Source organism: Gopherus flavomarginatus, chromosome 3, assembly GCF_025201925.1.
Source record: "Gopherus flavomarginatus isolate rGopFla2 chromosome 3, rGopFla2.mat.asm, whole genome shotgun sequence".
In the NCBI taxonomy this organism is placed as follows: Eukaryota; Metazoa; Chordata; order Testudines; family Testudinidae; genus Gopherus; species Gopherus flavomarginatus.
In genome coordinates this window covers 65,015,574-65,034,343 of record NC_066619.1, presented here as the reverse complement: position 1 = coordinate 65,034,343, position 18,770 = coordinate 65,015,574, and the positions used below count along the sequence as shown (strand labels likewise).

At 38.5% G+C, this 18,770-nt stretch overlaps 1 protein-coding gene and 1 long non-coding RNA gene across 2 annotated transcripts in view; one reads left to right on the top strand and one right to left on the bottom strand.

The window, feature by feature from the left end:
• Positions 1–18,538, top strand: part of ST8SIA4 (ST8 alpha-N-acetyl-neuraminide alpha-2,8-sialyltransferase 4) — an 86,029-nt gene extending 67,491 nt beyond the window's left edge. Inside the window, exon 5 of the mRNA XM_050945927.1 lies at positions 13,568–18,538. Within this exon, the coding sequence (XP_050801884.1) occupies positions 13,568–13,850 (283 nt within the window). The 3' untranslated portion in view covers positions 13,851–18,538. The remainder of the gene's footprint in view (positions 1–13,567) is intronic.
• On the bottom strand, positions 3,460–10,172 carry LOC127047617 (uncharacterized). The gene is made up of 3 exons (XR_007773413.1): positions 10,132–10,172; positions 8,857–9,187; positions 3,460–7,647 (listed from the first exon to the last, which is right to left on the bottom strand). It is a non-coding gene; the product is annotated as an uncharacterized LOC127047617 (long non-coding RNA).
• Positions 18,539–18,770: the final 232 nt, after the last annotated feature.

Below are 18,770 nucleotides of genomic sequence, written 5' to 3'. Positions count from 1 at the left end.
AGAACTAGAAGGGACCCTGAAAGGTCATGGAGTCCAGCCCCTACCTTTGCTGGCAGGACCAACTTTTCCCCAGATCCCTAAGTGGCCCCCTCAAGGATTGAACTCTCAACCCTCGTTTTAGCAGGCCAATGCTCAAAGCACTGAGCTATTCCTCTCCTGAAAGATCATTAAGTCCAGCCCCCTTCCTTCACTAGGCAGGACCAAGTGCTGATTTTGCCCTAGATCCCTAAGTGGCCACTCAAGGGCTGAACTTACAGCTTTGGGTTTAGTAAGCTAATGCTCAATCCACTGAGCTATCCCTCCCTTATGCACATCAGTGTGCCCCTTAAGTGTGTGAACAGATGGTTGTGGAATGACTAAAAATGACATGTGAGCAACATGAGCCTACAACCAACAATTTGGTACGTGGCACATATGAACTTCACCACTGATCAGAAATGCCATTTCTTTGGAGAAACTAGTGAGGTAGGCACTTTCTTAAGAACTTAGTGACATTGCATTAAGGAATAGAGTTCACATTCGCTGCTGGTGCTACATCAGTGGAAGACATTTGCCTGCCAAAATAGCTTCTGCTTTGCGCCGAGGTAATTATGCTGATGAGAGAGTGCTCTCCCATTGGCATAGTGCATCTTCACCAGACATGCTACAGCAGCACACCTGCATCGGTGCAGCATTGCCGATGTAACACTGTAGTATAGACTTGCCCTGAGATCCAGACAGGACATAGGCCAAATCCACAAAGGGCTTAGGTGTCTGGGGGAATCTACAAACCCTGATTTAGGTGCTCAGGTGAGAGAGACAGGGGAACATCTAGTTTCACCTGGTTTGAGGATCCCGCTGTGGCTTAGACATGAGAGAGGTGCCCAGGCCCCTATAATGAGGGATTGTGTGCATGCCCAGAGCCAAAACCATAGGTGCCTAGGGGACATCTACAGCAGAAATTTAGAGTAGCAGCCATGTTAGTCTGTATCCGCAAAAAGAACAGGAGTACTTGTAGCACCTTAGAGACTAACAAATTTATTTGAGCATAAGCTTTCGTGGGCTACAGCATCCGAAGAAGTGGTCTGTAGCCCATGAAAGCTTATGCTCAAATAAATTTGTTAGTCTCTAAGGTGCCACAAGTACTCATGTTCTTTTAGCAGAAATTTGGGCACCATTGGATTTTAGGCACCTCTGAGGGTTAGTTGGCAGTTTAGTGGGGATTTTGAGGTTCTCAGTGGTGCCTACTTTCTGGATTTTAGGCACCTAGGTCCTTTTGTGAGTCTGGGCCTCAGTTGCTTCCTAGCTATTTTGTAATCTAGGAAATATCCTCCTTTAAGCAATTGTAATGAAGCTTTCAGCTTCTAACCATACATCTAATTGTTGTTCTGCTGATATAAAAGTGCATCACTAATAATATAAGTTCCTGAATTGGTTAATTATTGAGATTTTTAAGGACATGCAAATGTTTTAGAGACTGGTTATGTTGGTAGACTAAGAAACAGGTATGTAAAATTAATCCAATATATAAAATGAATCTCCAATTTCACCCTGGAAGTAAACGATCTGTAATCAGAATAAATGCCCACTATGAAAACTAAAATTAGAACACAAAACTAGAAATTAGGATATATACTGTTAATCAAAACTATCTAAATGGTACATTGAAAATGAGAAGTGAGATGAACAATCGAGAAATCTGAAAGAGAGCAATGAACTCCATCATATTAAAGTTTTTCATTTTGATAAAAGCAACAAAACTGACAAAACACTTAGGTGGAAAAGACATAACAGTGTTATCAGAAATCCTATCTAGTCAAGGCACAATAGTATAATCTTGCTGAAATAAGTGAAGAATTTGTAGAGTATATTTGAGTCCTGTATAGTTTAGAAAGGGAAGATTATCCACTTATGTTCTTTATAATGATGCACACCATTATTAGGATGCCTCCAAAATCTCATTAGTCCAGTCATCTGCTTTTCCTTCCTCCTGAAGCAGTAGAAGTTTTTTTTTTTTTAATGTATTTACTTTCTCTCTACTTACCTGTCTCCTGCTTCTTTCTCTCTCTCCCTTTTTGCCTTCACTGCTTTTTCTTTCTTTTCCTTTTTTTGTGGTTCAGAATAGCAGTTGAGGGAATGATAATTGGAAGTGAATTTAACACTTTGTTCTGAGGGCAGAGAGATTTGTGGTCCTTCGTTTCTGGGAATGAGTTTCAAAGCCTTGGCCTTGTTTCCAAATAAGACTTTTCAGCTACTCTCAGGAACTCCATCTTTGAGCTTCGCTGCTTCATAGTTCCTGGGGAAAGTCAAGGGAAATCTTTTTGTCTTGGAAAGCATCTGTGGTGCATTGGGCCAATTCCATGGAAGGCATTGAAGACCAGCACAGAGATACTAAATACTGTCTTTAGCTAATAAATTTGGGCCTGCTCCTGATCCTACTGCCATCAATAGTAAAACTCTCATTGACTCCATTTTGAGCAGGAGACAGATCCTTGATGATTGACTGCATTTATTTGACAGCTTCTTAAAAATACCTTCATGTTTCCATTTTAGTTGTGTTGTTTACTGTGGCACAGGGTAAGATTTTACACAAATTTTGGATAAGATTAACATATTTTCTTTCTAAAATAACAAACGGTAATTTATCTTGTAGCACTACATTTAATGTAAAGGAAAACAAGCTCTGTTGCTATGGCTCCACAATTACAGAGGAAAGCCAGCATACATTTAACCATTCCTGAAAAATACATGTTATAGCACAATTTAAAAAAAATCTATTTAAGAGTCTATATCTTAATAGTCATAACTACTCCCATAGCTTGCTATCCTTCTAATATTTTTATCTAGGAGAAAACAGTTTTGCAGCTTTTTGTATGTTATTGTTTAATTAAATTCTTCTAAACATCTGATTAGGTGGTTTTGTGATTCATCAGTGGAGTTCTTAGGTCCGGTAGACTGTGATCTAGTTTAAATGTTCACTTCCAGTATGAGTCATAACTGTTAATCACATGAATAGTTGCAAATCAGTCAGTAGAACAACGCTCATGGGGGAGGATTGCTTTCATGAGTAGGAGCTGCAGATTGAGCCTTTTCTCAAGTCAGCAATTTGTATTGTTTTTACAATGTGTGCTGAGTGTATTTAGGTCTTTTCTGAGTTAAGTAACCCTAAGCTGAAATAGTTTTATGCATGTGTGTTGATCATTATTTAGGAGACATTCTAAGCATGTTAGTATTTTGCTCCCAGATTATCTGCCTTTGTGTAGTTCTTAATAACATTAGTAACCAGAAAAGTTAGATGGAAGTTTAAGGATAGATGTATTGCTCCTTCACCAAAAGCATGATATGACAATTTTGTATAACTTTTAACACAGTTATGCTGTTCTTATTTTGAGATGTTTATCATTTTGGAGGCTGAGTCAGTACTCTTTCCGCAGAAATATTGCAAAAGGAAAACGTATAGAGGCTCCTTGGATAGTATGCATAAGTTCATGTTGAGTTCATTTCACCTGTGCTTGAAAAGTAATATAGGATGGTATTTTGCCATTACATTTATAGTGTGACACCTGTGTGTTTGATCTTCAAGAGAGATCAGTACATTAATTTTTCTTAAATTCATCTAAAACTTGTTCAGCAGTGAAGTCCAAATTGAACTTGTTACTGTATCATGGGTCGGCTTGTCCATGTGGGATCTTGTCTTCTGAGCTTCTAACAATCAATTTTAATAATTCATACTTGACACTTCAGCAGCCATTATGGGATATCAGTCTATTCTGGTTGTGTTTTATTCAGTGATATATAGGCTTATATTGTGACTTTTATTTATTTATGTTTTATTTTTATTTTATTTGGTCATGTAAAGTTAGCCATTTGGAAAACTTCACAAACAGATTACTTTTTAAGAATCATCGATGCACCTACTCTTCGGTGGGCTTTTTAATGTTAGTGTGGATTTACAGCCTATTTGAATATACACAGTAAATTCTTGTGTGGGAGCAGGACAGTGTACCTGAATGCGTAAATGTAAATTTTAGGCTTACAATTTTTAAAAAACAAAACAAAACATGCCTTTTGATGTTTTTGATAGTATACAATTTTAGCTCCTCTGGACATTCCTGAAAACACAGAGCTAAATTCTGTTCCCCTTTAAATCATGAATTCTGCAGGTCTAAATATAGACAGAATTTGCCCCAGAAGGTTCAAAACCACCTTAAAAGGGAAAACATATTTTCAGGTATTTCGTTTAACCTGGACAGACAAAGACAATGAGCAAGCTTCAGCTGATATAAAGTACAGGTAGAGGTAGGTACAAAGGTTGTTTAAAAGCTCACATTTGCAGTTTCCCAACCCTGATGCTGCTCTGCACAGGGCCATCTGGAAGGCAGTTCTAACGTATGCTAGGTTATAAAGGCAAGTTAAATGCAAGTCAAAGCACAGCCAAGGGCTGGTGTGGTTCAGATGCATAGTAGTCAGGTCCCCTATCTTTTTGCCATGCCTACTTTTCCACAGTGCACTGATTGCAGGGAGGGGTGTGTGACATAAGTGCCCATACATCGCATCTGTGTCACTGGAGTATCACCCTTGTACTAAGGTGGTCTTCTCTAGATGATTGGCTAAATTTGCTCTCAGCCCAGATTACGCCCCCAGAGTACTGTAAACCAGCTACACTATAGCAGAGAATTTGGCCATTATTTTTAAGATTGTACAAACTGAGCTTTCATATATTGTTAGCTGTTTTGTCACAGTCACTAAAACTAATATTTGAAATGTTTAAAGTTCTCCACAGTGGTGATTAAGATGAATACACAATCTTCTTAGCACTTTCATGCTTATTCATAACAAGATATAGTACCTCTTGTAACTTGGTTGTCTTTACAGCTTCATTCACTGATTTTTTTTTCCCTTCATTCTCAGAAGAACAAAAACGCTATCATCAAAAACCCAGGCTAATGGTCTTTTCATTCACCATCTGCTTTATAAACAGGAACCTAAATTTGCCTGAAAATATTTAGCAGAAACCACTTGGCACCAAGTCAGGTCAAAGAAAGAGGAAAGGGGGCAATAACATTGACTAAGCTCATTAAAGAAAGACTCACAGTTTGAGCAAGTGCATCTCCCTTTAATAAAGTGCCTTACTACTTTTGATAAAAACAGTTTTGTCTTGTATACTAACTGCTTGAGAATGCCATATAATAAATATTGAAAATTAGCTCATAGGTAAGCACTCAACAGTGCTTCCTGTGCTCTTATTGTACAAATGTAATTGGCAACAGTTTAACCTCTCCTGGGCTCCGGTAACATGGAGGAGGAAGCTGCATGATTCAAATGAAGAAGAGAACAAAATCTGTAGAGGGGCATAGGCTGGGACCTGAAGTCCTATGGGAAAAAATAGTATGTGGTCATATCATAATGCCAAGTTTTTTAATTAGGGCCAAATTAAGTAGCACAGGCAACCTTAATTCTAGCATTTCCTAACTTTTGAGTGCTTGACTTTACAATCTTAATTACATTCTTTTAACATAGATTTCTTGTGTGTGTAATTATATGTATATTTATTAAACAATAGGGAACAAAGTTTGTCTGTCTTTATACTTATAAACATATTGTGCTAGTTTTCATTAGCCTATAACAGCGTGGACTGTGCTTCAGTGGGGTTTCAGAATGCTACAGGACATGTGCCAAGATTATTAATGGATAGTCTGATAGCCAACAGCTGATGCTGTTACTTTTTTTTTTTTTTTTTTAAGTTTACTCTTGGTTTTGTAGCTATGCTGTGTTTTCCATCCACAACTGAATAAAATGGTGTAAAATATATGAAATAAAATCTACTCCCATCACCATTTCCATTTGATTTCACCCTTAATAATGTCAGTTCAGATTTTCAGTTGTTTAACTTCTCATGCAGGAATGTGTAATGATTAATATGGCACAATTTTTGCTAGTCACAGTACCTCAACATCTTTTATCTTACTGGGATGAAACCACTGTTCTGAAAGGCTGTCTCAAAACTTTGCCGTACTTGAACAATGCAAGATGGTGAGGACAAGGCACCATTAGACAAATCCATCCTTACGTCACCTTTCCACCATGATAGGATTTCTCAAAGTCTATTGTCCATGAAAACTTTATTCTAAGTGTGTCTGCCAGACTTGTTGCCAGTCACTCCTCTCCTAAAATCTTGTACCTGGGACTTCTGCATCAGAAGTTCAATAGAAATTATACATTAAGCTTGTAGTAATAATCCTTAATGCTAAACACTGAAAATGTAAACAGGTCTCATTTATATGAATATTTTTGTTGTGTTCTTTCTGATACATAAATAATTTACCTCACAAATCTTTTTAAATCTTAATATTACAGAATGCAAGGCTTTAATGGCCAATTCAGCTTTCTATGTAGTATACACTCAGTATACTAATCTTTGTTTAATGCCATTAGCCAAACAAAAAGAACAGGAGTACTTGTGGCACCTTAGAGATGACCAGATTTATTTGCGCATCAGCTTTCGTGGGCTACAGTCAAGTGGACTTTAGCCCACGGAAGCTGATGCTCAAATAAATCTGATTGTCTCTAAGGTGCCACAAGTACTCCTGTTCTTTTTGCGGATACAGACTAACACGGCTGCTACTCTGAAATTAGCCAAACAGTATTTTGCTAATGACTTCTGTTTTAAGATGACTAATCAGGATATTTAAATTGGCAAATTGCTACTATGTACATCCATTTTAAGCAGATATGCAAATGCTTACTGTCATTGCTTTTTGAGAGGCATGAGGGAGTTTGGATGGAAGTAGTTGACTTTTTCACTGCCTGTTGCAACTTTAGGCCAAGAATGGGAAAATTCAAAGTGAGAGGGTATCCTGTCGTCAGGCCTATGCCTGCTGTATGCTTCCTAGGGCTCCAAGAGTCAATATTTGATGTGGATTACTTTCTCCAAGAAGGACTCTGATAATACGTCTCAGTGGGAGTAGCTGAAGTACTCAGTTAACAGGAGGATTCACAATCTGTGATAGTTTAATGGAACGTGATTTAGCAGCTGCTGTGGTGGAAGAAAGGTGGGATTTCTCTGTTTCTTCAATAGCCAGGACATAAGTTTGTATTCCTTGTACTGGGACATGTTGATATCTGTTTGTTTTTGGTCACTGATGCATTGTCTTCCTTTGTACTTTTTTTGGTCAGAGATAATCAGAAAACAATAGAAACCCTTGGGAACTTTGAGGAAGGAGCAAATGTTTCAATGCCAGAATATCAGCTGTTGTGGTTAATGATGACACTAACACTGAATGGTCATAATGACCTACTTGGTCGTCTTTTTTACGGCCTTTTGATGAATTGAAGTAATATTCAAGGATGTTTTAGAATTTGACTGAATCCAGGAACTTCTTGTTAATAGGGCTGCTCTGTCTTGCCAGGAGACTTGGGTGGATTCTGATCTTAGCCTGAAGGAGACGATAGTCTGTTCAGGACTGGTGGTGTTTCTTGTTTTTTCTATGTCCACAGCCAGTTTGAAAATCAGGTCTAGGACATCGATCGCTGTGAATGTAGGTCCAGAGATAACCTGTGAAAAACTAAAGATGCCAGCTGCATTTTCCAGATCCTGAGTACAGCTGCCTTTTCCTTTGCTGCTTGGAATTCTTAATCTTACAGAGACCATACTTTCAAACCATACTCCTAAAAATAAATAAAAAGAAGCTCTCATTATAGCTTAGATTTAACTGAATGTGTTCACAGGCAGGAAGGGAAAGGTGCAAAATGGTTATTGATCAAACAATTACTTGCAACTTTAAGGAATTTCCAAAAATTAAGCCTTAATTGAGCTCATAGTAGAGCAGTTATTCTAGTAACTAACAATTTTAGTCATATAATCCAGGACTAAATGACAGAGGCCAGGTAGACGAAAAGGTCTATTTTAAAATCAGTTCAAACAGTGATTGGGATCTTGGCTTTGCAGAGGTGAGATGTGTTCATTCCTGATTAATTTCAAATCTGATTTCTAAAGAAGGCAGTAAGCTTCAAACTGCTCTAACCTTTTTATTCATTTCACATCTTGTGTTCTTTGGATCTGTATTTGAGCTGATCTCAAGCTGCAAAATTCAGCTACAGATTTAAACCCACCCCATATTTTGACTATGAAGTTTAGTTTGGGCCCATGTCTCATCTGTATGAGTGGGCGAACAATTACATTTTTCTCAGTATGATTTGGATAAGAGTTTTGACAAGTAGAAGAAAGTTTCCTTGCAGGTTTTTAATTCCTAGCGTAAACTCTACTAGCGATAGACTTTGGTATGCTGGGGGTGTTTTTCATTCTAGCAGTAATAGAATATTCATCTCTGTCTCTTGGAAATAACTTGTACTAATTCCTTGTGCCAAAAATATGGAAGTGTCTCTATATATTGCAGATTTATTTAATGAACATTTAACTCTGACATTCTTACTAGAGTCGCTAGGCATCTGGTTTTTGATTGGAATGCCTGGTCAAAAAGGGACAATGGTGGCTCCGATCACCCCCCGCCCCCTGTGTCCCTACCCTATCCTGGAGCCCTCTTCTGCACCCTTAACTCCTCATTTTCTGGGACCACCACACAGCCAGCACCCCCCGCTGGAGCCCTCACCCCCTCGCACACCCCAGCCCCCTGCCCCAGCCCAGTGAAAGTGAATGCGGTTTGGGGAGAGCAAGCGAGGAGGGAGAGGGGCTGGAGTGAATGGGTGGTGCGGCCTCAGAAAAAGAGTGGGGTGGAGGCAGGTCCTCTTGAAGGGGCAGGGCAAGGGTGTTGGTTTTGTGCAATTAGAAAGTTGGCAACCCTAGTTCTTATATGAGTGAAATTCACCCAGGGTAAGAGGAGGCCATGGAAGTTTCCCAACAAAAAAAAACGGAAGTACCTGGTTGGGCTTCTGAGGGAAAGGCAGCAGTGTAGTAAGTAAGCAGCTTGATTCTGCAACCTCCTGCATGTAGTGAGCCTGCCACACCAATTCTACGTAGCCCTGCAACACCTGTTTCTGCTGAAACTAGATCCCAGGGTTTCAGCTTCAGCCTATGTTGAGCAGATATCTGTATCTGTGGCTTGAAGTTCTTGAACTAACTATTGCTCAGTCTGAAGTTGTTTTCAGCTCAGGGAGCCTAGCACTTGTTAAAACAAAATACGACAATAAAAATCTTATCAGTTGTAAAATGCTGGATCAACAGAGGGAACATCTCAGAGGTCTCTCCTGCCTAAAAATGCACGTTAATTAAAACATTCAAAATAACACATAGTACTGTGCAATTATCATAACCGCATACCATAATATTCACTTTCTTAATTTGCTTTCATTCATATGTCTCTTAAACTAAACAGATTCCTGAGTCTTTGCTGTCTTTTAAAGTGGCTGTGGCTCATCCTGGAGCTGCTTTCAGCTCACAGAACCTGTCAGCTTTTTAAAACTGTGTGAGTGCAACAGGAATTATTGCGGGGAGGAGGGACTGGAAGAGGGAGAGACGGTTCTTTTTCCCTTTTAAACAAAGGCCATTTTTTTTTTGAGATGAAAGAACCACTGTCGAAGCCACATCCACTTCAGACACTCAGACTGCAAGACACTAACTGAAACCGAAAAGGTCAATTTTAACAGAATTAATATTTTTAGGATTTTGGGGCTTCTGATGCTTTTAAGACACTTTTGATATTAAAGGCTAAATATTGCTACTCTTACTCATGTCTGTAAACATATATATTCACATGAAGTCCCAATGTTGCTCTAAATGAATATAATTTTGTGTGTCTTTAAAAAAACCCCAACCACACCACAACCATAAGTATGCACTCCAAACCAGCATTTCTCAAATGCGGCCACTAGGGGCTTTTCATGCAGTCACGAAAACCTCCTGGGTGGTGATGGGGGAGGGGGGCAATTATCAACCTTTCCCCCTCCCTCCCTGTTGCTCCTGCATGCACTGCCAACATCACCGCTGGAGGGCAGAGCATGGAGCACAATGCTGACTCCTGGTCCTGGCTGCGCAGCAGCAGGCTCTGACCCCAGACTTCAGCTATGCAGCCCCCAGCTCTGACCACACGGTATGTGCGCTGACCCCTGGCTCCGGCCATGCAGGCTCACCCCCTTTGCCCTGGGCCCCGCTGCCTTCCCTGGCCCCACATTCATCGCCCCTGGCCCCGCTGCCACCTCCTGTGCCGCAGGCTTAATTTGTCCTGGGTCTTGCTGAGAAAAGTAATATTAACAAACATTCAAGTATCACTTTTCACAGCAGACTTACTAGCTAGCTGGGAGGCTGTGATAAGTGATACTTGTATGTTTGTTAGTCACTTATCACAGCCTCTGAGCTGGCTACTAAGTGTGCTGTGAAAAGTGATATTTAACGAACATACAAGTATTATTTTTACTATTGAGTCTGCAAAAAAACTTACATAAATAAATTACAATGATTTGGATGTGTGTGTGTATAAGCATATTTATTTGTTTTTTTCCTAAAGTTAATTAAGTGTTTTAGAGAAAAGTATCAGTATGGCAAGAGCTGGTGGCCACACTCTTGAGACCACCAAAAAATGTGTTGTGAGAACCCCTGCTCCAAACAGTAATAATACTTAACACTTACAGAGCTTTACCTCTTCAAAGTGCTTAACAAACCTTAGCTAAGTGTTTGAGCAAGCACGAGGCCAGTCCTTACCAAGCCACTAATACGCCAAAACCTTATTTAATGAATATGGCCATATTTTTCAGAACTAGGTGCCTAAAGATAGGAAGACGGTGAAGATTTTCAGTTAGATGCCTAACTCCCTTTGACTTTCCATGCAGTCCACCCAACTTCCATTTGTGTCTTTGAAAACATCCCCTGATTCCTAAATCCATATTTAGGCACCTATGTAAAAGTGATCTGATTTTCAGTGGAGCGAGCAAACATAATCTCATTAACTTCAGTGGAATGTATGGCTATTCAGCATAAAAATCAGACCACTTTTCTTTGTTTCAATTAATAATAAAACTTAGCTGTCATTTAGCACTTTTCATCCAGAGATCTCCACATGTTTTGCAGAGGGTAAATGTCATCCCAGTTTTACAGACAGGAAAACTTTTAAGTAAATATACATGAGCAAGACAAAATGTAACTCTTGATCTGCAGTTATGCGAGCTATGCAGTACTGTTATGTCTTGCACTTCTTATTTTCATTCACTGGTTTTTTAGGCAAGAATGATATGTGAAACAGCCTCTGTACTTGTCAAAGGTTCAGTGTGAGGCTGGTCTGCTTGGGTAGTAGCACGGCAAGCTAGTGTGGAAGTAAAGGTTTATCATTAGAGAACAACATGCTGTCGTCTTTGTTCAATGGACAGAGCAGGTTATCTGCAATTATTTTCAGCACCTGCTTGCCTTGAGAGCTTGTTAGAATTTGGAACTCAAACTCATGTGCCTGGCTTCTCTTTAACCTGGTGTTAATATAAAAATTAATATATTTTAGAAGAAAATAAGTTGACCTAATGAGTCATTGTCAGTGTAGCTGTAGCTCTATCTTAATGTTATGTGGATTAGTTCCATTGACCCTAACAAAAGTGTTTCCTTTTTCATAAGCCTGTGAAATGCTGGCACATCTATCTCTTAAAAACATACTTTGGCAAACCCGAATAGAACCAAGAAAATAAAATTCTGTCAAAACATGGTTCAACTCAGTGCCTCCTTTCAGAATACAGTTCCCTCAGTTTATTCAAAATGTACCAGAAAACAGATGTGAATGGTCTTCCAATGGAGTGTCATTAGTCAGGATTTATTTTTGTCACGCAAGAAAAAAAGCCTAAATTTATCAGATTCTTCACATTCTTGTGTTTCTTCCTCTGTCACTCTTTGCATCAACTTTTGCAGTTGAGAGGCTCTATCTCATTGCCAACATATGCTTTAAAAAACCTTAGAAACCTGTGATTAATGACATCCAGAACTAAGCCTGGCAAGATGTACATTTGTCATTGTTGCATTTAGAAGGAGAGCTTGCTGAAAACCAAAGAAACAGTGTAACTACAACACTGCACAGTATTTCAGATTAGAAATTAGATACATCATCTTTTGGTAACATCTTGATTTCGTGCACAGATTTGTCTATCAAGTCTGCAAAAGCATGTTCAGATTTATGAGGGTTTTGTTAGTACGTATAAAGAGATCAATCGAGAATAGAGACAGTTCATTTTAATGGTGAATTTATAAAAAAGTTGCTATCCTTGTGATAGGGAAAAGAAATAGTCTCAAATTTGTAGTAAACATGCAAACAAGTTAAAGGGTCAGATTACTTTAATAAATATGTCCTTTATTATTCAGTAAAACAAAATGAATCAGATTTTACAAAAATACAATTTTGCCTTTGTGTGTTTTCTTAAGAGAAGCTATAGGGCATTACACAAAAATGTTTATCACTGCATCTACTTTTGCACAAGCAATTAATTTGCTTATTTGTGTGTTTAAAATTGGCTAATTAGATATTTATTTATTAAATTGGATCTTTCTAAGTACAAATGATCAGATATATGTCTACGTGGCCCATTTTGCCTATGCAGTTACCTGATAATTAGAACAGCTACATGCATATTTTTGAAGAATAGTCCAAAAGACTTTGGCCCAAAGATTTGAACTATTTCACAGTCAAAGTGAACTATTTAGACATTTGTTTGGCACAGATACTTCCTCCTATCTTAGTGTTTAAATATAGCAAATGATCCTGATTAGTAGGTGCTAATCTTGAATCCATGTTTCCCAAACTTTTCCATACCATGACCTCATCTCACAACAGAAAATAACTTAAGGCCCTGTCCCATTAAGAAAGAAGGTGTAGTTGTTACTCTCTGGACCTGTTAACAATGCCCCTGAGGGTGGCAGTCCCCATCACCTAGGTAAACTGGTATTCTAGTTCTTCCCTTCATCTAACGTCTGTGAAATAATGTAAAAAGAGTGTCTTTTCAAAATGAATGAAATCTTTCTATATCTTTTGGAGCTGGTAGTTCCAGGGGGGGAGGGATAGCTCAGTGGTTTGAGCATTGGCCTGCTAAACCCAGGGTTGTGAGTTCAATCTTTAAGAGGGCCACATAGGGATCTGGGGCAAAAATCAGTACTTGGTCCTGCTAGTGAAGGCAGGGGGCTGGACTCAATGACCTTTCAAGGTCCCTTCCAGTTCTGGGAGATTGGTATATCTCCTATTATTATTATTCATTTTGTTTTGGAATTCCTAACTCCTAGTATACAATCGAGCCAATGTAAAGCTTCAGTTCAGGAGCAATACCATGTGTTGGTCGCAGCTTCAGCCTCCTCCTCCAAAAAGAAAGTTGACCCCTTTAAAAACTTGTGAACTCCTTTCTCACACAAGTGAGCAGTTACCTACATAGGTCATACCACTGAAAATTAATGGAACTACTTTTGCAAGTAACTGCTCACCATCTTGCCCTAAAGGAGAAGAAACAAGCTAATCAGTATATATCCATTCCAAGGAAATGAATGAAGCCCATAAAAACATGCATGAAAGAAAAATAATGTATATAATGAAAATAAACTACGTGCATTTCACAAGTTTTGTTTATATGAAGTTGTATGTACGTTTCATGACTTGTCTTTTTCTTGTTTGCTTTGTAGTTACTGGCTGACAAACAAGGTCCACATCAAACGACCCAGCACCGGTCTCCTCATGTACACACTCACTACCAGATTTTGTGATGAAATTCACCTGTATGGGTTCTGGCCATTCCCAAAGGATTTATATGGAAAACCAGTCAAATATCATTACTACGATGATCTAAAATATCGGTACTTTTCTAATGCCAGCCCTCATAGAATGCCATTAGAGTTTAAAACTTTACATATGTTACATAACCAAGGAGCACTGAAATTAACAACAGGGAAATGTGTACAGCAATAAAGCACATATAAAGTACAATATAGAGTACAGAATAGTCACTTCATCATAAAGATGTTGTGAAAGGCAATGGGATCGAACAGAGGATATATTTCAATACCCACTAAGCCATTGGGAAAAGGAAGCTTACCTGAAGTCCATGACCAGCTGATATTATACCTGTGAAGTGCTATAAAACTAAGGTATCTTGACTGCAAGGGTTCAAGTAAGTGCCACTTTCACTAAGAACAAAGCTTGAATGTATAATCAGTAGTGTTTACAAGATCCAATGATGCATTCATCGTCAATTAAGGAAGAAGCAAATAGTCCATTTAATGCTGACTTGCCACCACAAAATTGAGCAGCTTGTAGAAGAAATACCCAGCAGATGGAATCTGTCCTTGGGGAAATAAAACAGCCTTTGTCATCAGAAATCATGGTGGAATTACTGGAGAAAGTGGTGTCTATACGATTAAATAGATCAAGTAAATGCCTTCAGTCAGGGGACTGTTTGACCTTGTATTATAACCTCATTGTTTTTGTTGGTGTTTTTTCTGATTGCTGTTTTATTCATTTGGGTATTGGAATCCTTAAAGGATTTTATGAGGACAATAGGAACAATTAAAAATAAAATCTTCAAAGAGTTGTATTTGAAGAATTAAGTTCTTATTGGAGGGAAATCAAATACTTAAAAAATATTTGTTGTATCCTGCTGTTGCACAACTCTAAACCTCCAGATTGCTTTTTTTAACTGCGGTTGTCAGTACCAGCTAAACAGAACCACTATGAGATTGGTAATTTTGAGCCATTCTTAAGGAAAAGTTTCTGTTACTTGCCAACTGGGGAGGACGTACTTAATAAGAAGGTGCCCTTACATTTGGTACCAAAGATTACACTGATTTTTTTTTTTGTATACAAATACCTTTGTTTTTCTTTTCATGCAGAAAACATACATTTAGTATTGTGTTGCTGTGCTGCTGAAGGAAAAATGTTTCTGGGTATTGTTGTCTACTGGAATATATGTTGCCTACTTTGTTTGAATGAAGAGCCTCAAACAAATTTCCTATGCTGACTTTGTCTCAAGTGATTTGTTCTGTAGAAATATCCAAATTGTTTTTATTCCATGCACTTAAACATATGGGTGTGATTTTTATTGCCTTTGGAGCAAAATTTTCAGTTTTTAATTACTGTAATAAAAGAATTAATGACAAAGAATTAATGTAGCAAAATTTTGCACTATGTAATATCCCTGTCATTGGAATGGGTAAAAATAACTGAATGGAAAATAAAGCATAAATTGAACAAAGTCCTTTTTAAATCTAAATTTCTCAGTGTTGGACAATATACTTGTCTTGTATCAGTTTAACATGCTGATAAGTGATGAAAATAACACATTGCTGTATTATTCCCATATCAGTTATATTCTTCCAAACCTCCCTGACTCATTCATTTTCTTACTCAGAACAACTGCTCTTGTCCTGTACTTGTCCAAGAAAGAGATTTAGAAGTGGCAGAAGGAGTATCTTCAGGATCTAGTACAGAAGAGTCCATAGTACCGTTTCTTAGTCTGTTCATATCAGAGACTTGGGTAATTAGAGTGATTGAATGCATTAGAGTTAAGCAAAACCAGGACTTCCTTTTTAGAATGTATATATCAGGAAACTTAACACCTGACACATGAGCAAGGATGCACCTATTTAAAGAAGGGAAGAGCTAGTTTAAAGAACTTTACTCACACCTTGGTAGAGGAATGACTGCAGCCAAGTGAAGACCCCCCTGATCCCAACTGCTGGTCTTGGACGTGATGGTTCTAGTGGAATGAGCTCCATATCACACTTTCACTCTGATTACTCCCTAATGACAGTGGGGTCTGAAGCCTGATTATGTCTCTAGTCATGTGCCAGGCTCCAGAACTAGCACTTAAGAAAGTTCTAAGAGTATATCTTTGCCTTGTTGACTAACTCTTCCTTCCTCCCCCCTGCATCTATACAACACATGGGGGGGTTTAGCCCTAAAGCATAAATCTTGTTCCTAATTTGTGGGTCCAGGATTCATTACCCATGGCAAAGGAAAGTCTATAATCATGCAAGTCCACTAGCCAGACTCCCCTCAGAGGAAGCCACAGAACTTATTACTGCAGCCAACAGACTGTGGTTTGAAAGCACAGCTGTCCATCTCATAGACATAGTCAGTATTTCCCCCCTTGCCCCACCAAGCTTTCCTGCACAACACTTGTGTGCTTTGGCTTTGTGCTGGGGTCCAAGATTTGGCCTACGTGATCATGGATTAATACCTTTTTTGTTTTGTTTTTTTATTCCAGAAATCATAGGGGAATTACTTAAAGCTACTTGGCAGCACTGAATGGAACATATTTAAATTGGGTTTGAAAAACTGCAAAACTGTGTAGGGTAAACATTAAAGGTTTGTATTTTAAAACAAATATGGGTGATATCCTTGTTAACAGTAGATATGCATGGAGGTCGTCTTGTTCCACCCATTATTTTTTATAGAATGATTGACTGTCCACTGAGAGATGTACTGATATTCATGTCAGAGAAGCTCAGAGTAGTGCCTTTTTTAGCTTATTCACATGCCTTTATTACTACATACTTCGTGGTCTGTGAATTTGGGCTCCCTGTTGAGATGGCAGAGTCTACAGTCAAAAAAGGGCTTCCTCGAGGATTAAAACTGTTTTTTTCTGCCCCATCTCAGGGAACTTTTTAATACTCCAATATGAGTTCAATGAAGATAAAGTTCAAAGTAGATGGACATGCTTTATTTCCCATTGCACAAAAAAAGAAAAATAAATGGCTTTTTTAGTAGACTTAGGGAGACCAGTGAGACCTAGAAACAGAATGGTAGATGAGTTTTTTCCTGTTCAGATTTAAAATTCAGCAGATGAAGATTGGGGGAAGTAGGCAGAATATGAATAAGTATTTAGAAGATATGCATGAGCCTTTTTTGCAGTGTTCACATCTAGTTCTGTTGATGAAACTGACCCCAGTGCAAAAACTACAAACAAACCCAGTAACTCAATGTAATGCAGGGAGATTCTTTGGTAGACTGAAGAGGGGGATTCCCAGTCCTGCGTCCATTATTGCAGCCACCTTCCCCATGATCCTATATCTCCCTTTGTGAAGGTCAATGTCCAGTAAATCTTCTCCACATCAGCAGATCCATTGGTGCCAACCCATCCCTGGCCTGCCATGCCCTGCTCCTAAACACTGCTGCACAAGGATTACAGAGCTGGTGTCCATAATGTACAGGGCTGCCCCTGGACCTCCATTCAAATTCCCTAAATCCTCCCCTCAACTGTGAAATCACACTGCTTCCACGGTGTGACCCTCTTTTTCCTTTGGAGGTTGGTGAAGGATTGGCCTCACTGAACTTATATGGAGGTTTGAATATGGCACAGGGCCTATGCAAGGGAATGGATTTCACTGTGTGGTTCTTCAACTCACAGTACAACAGTCTAGCTCAAATCTGCATAGCAGCTTTGGATGAGTTCTGTTGTTTTCATCTCCCCACACTGCTTACAGAACTGCTAGTATAAACATCAATTGTAATTATTGCCCAACACTTATCGCTGACTTATGTTAACTAGAGAAAATAAAATGGACAAGTTGTCTGCCTGCTATAATGATAACCCATTTGGTGGGGATATGAAACTGGGCATCAGATTAAGCTGATTATGAATGAGGAACAGTCTCAAATGACTGACTTCTTCCTGCACAAGATATAGCAATCACCAGTAATGATTCTAGCAAATATGTTTTAAAAAGAATAATAATTGAAAGCAAAATTCTGGAGACTGTCTGTTACGTTGCCAGAATCTTGAGGCTCAGCTACAGTGAGGCAAAGTTAGCAGAGGAATTTGTTTTCATTCAAACATGTTTGCTGTAAATGATTTATAAACTAGTATTTTTACATTTCTTTGTCAGGGACCCTCTCTCCTGTGGTTTAACGGAGAATATATTTGCTTGTTAAGTTTGCAGTTTTTTACCCCACTTCCCTAAATGACCCCCTCAAGGACTGAGCTCACAACACTGAGTTTAGTAGGTCAATGTGCAAAGCACTGAGCTATCCCTCCAGTTCTTCCTCTCCCCTTTCCTACCCCTCATCTAACATCTACTGAATGTTTCCAGCCTTGAAGGGTTTGGGCAATTTGATGTGTTTTGCAAACTGAACCACAATTAATAAATCCTACCATGAAATAAACTTCTCATTAAAAATAAAATCAACACGCTCATGAGGATGACGACTTGTTTGAATTGACTGCAATTTGCAGATAAATACCTGTGGGTTCAGTACTTTTTTTTCTTTTCTTTTTAGGGTCTGATCCTGTGAAGTGCTGAGCACTTGTTGCTCTCATTGAGTTCACTGAGAGTTGAAGTGCTCAGAACAAATAGGCGCCTAGCCTCTTGCAGGATTTAAGCTTTATATTGCACATTAAGTTTTATTGTTTTGAAGATATGTTACTTTGTGTAGGGAAAAGCACAATTGTTCTAAATGTATATAATGAAGAGAGTTTATGGAGTAGAGCATTTCTGCACAGTACTGTTGCTACTGAGCATTCACAATACCATTTGTGTAGTTTACAGTATTAAGATGTATTCTATCGGGCTTGTCCTCTAATATTATTTTGTGTACAGCATTTGGGTATTACTGTTTTATTATTTGTATAACTGTCAAATAAATTAAACAATTTTTTTTTCATTTTTTTCTGTTACTTCTTATACTGTGTTCCTCTATATTACAATCAGCCTTGAGTTTTATTTTCACAGGTTTTCAAATTAGTCTTAATATTTGCAATCGAAAAATCCTTTAAAATATATCATATGTCAGGATTTAAGGGTTAGAAAAACTAATCAAATATGGCCAGATTTAATACTTAAAGTTTAGAGGAGGAGGAGATGGCTCAGGGTGGACACTGGCAGCTGGTTA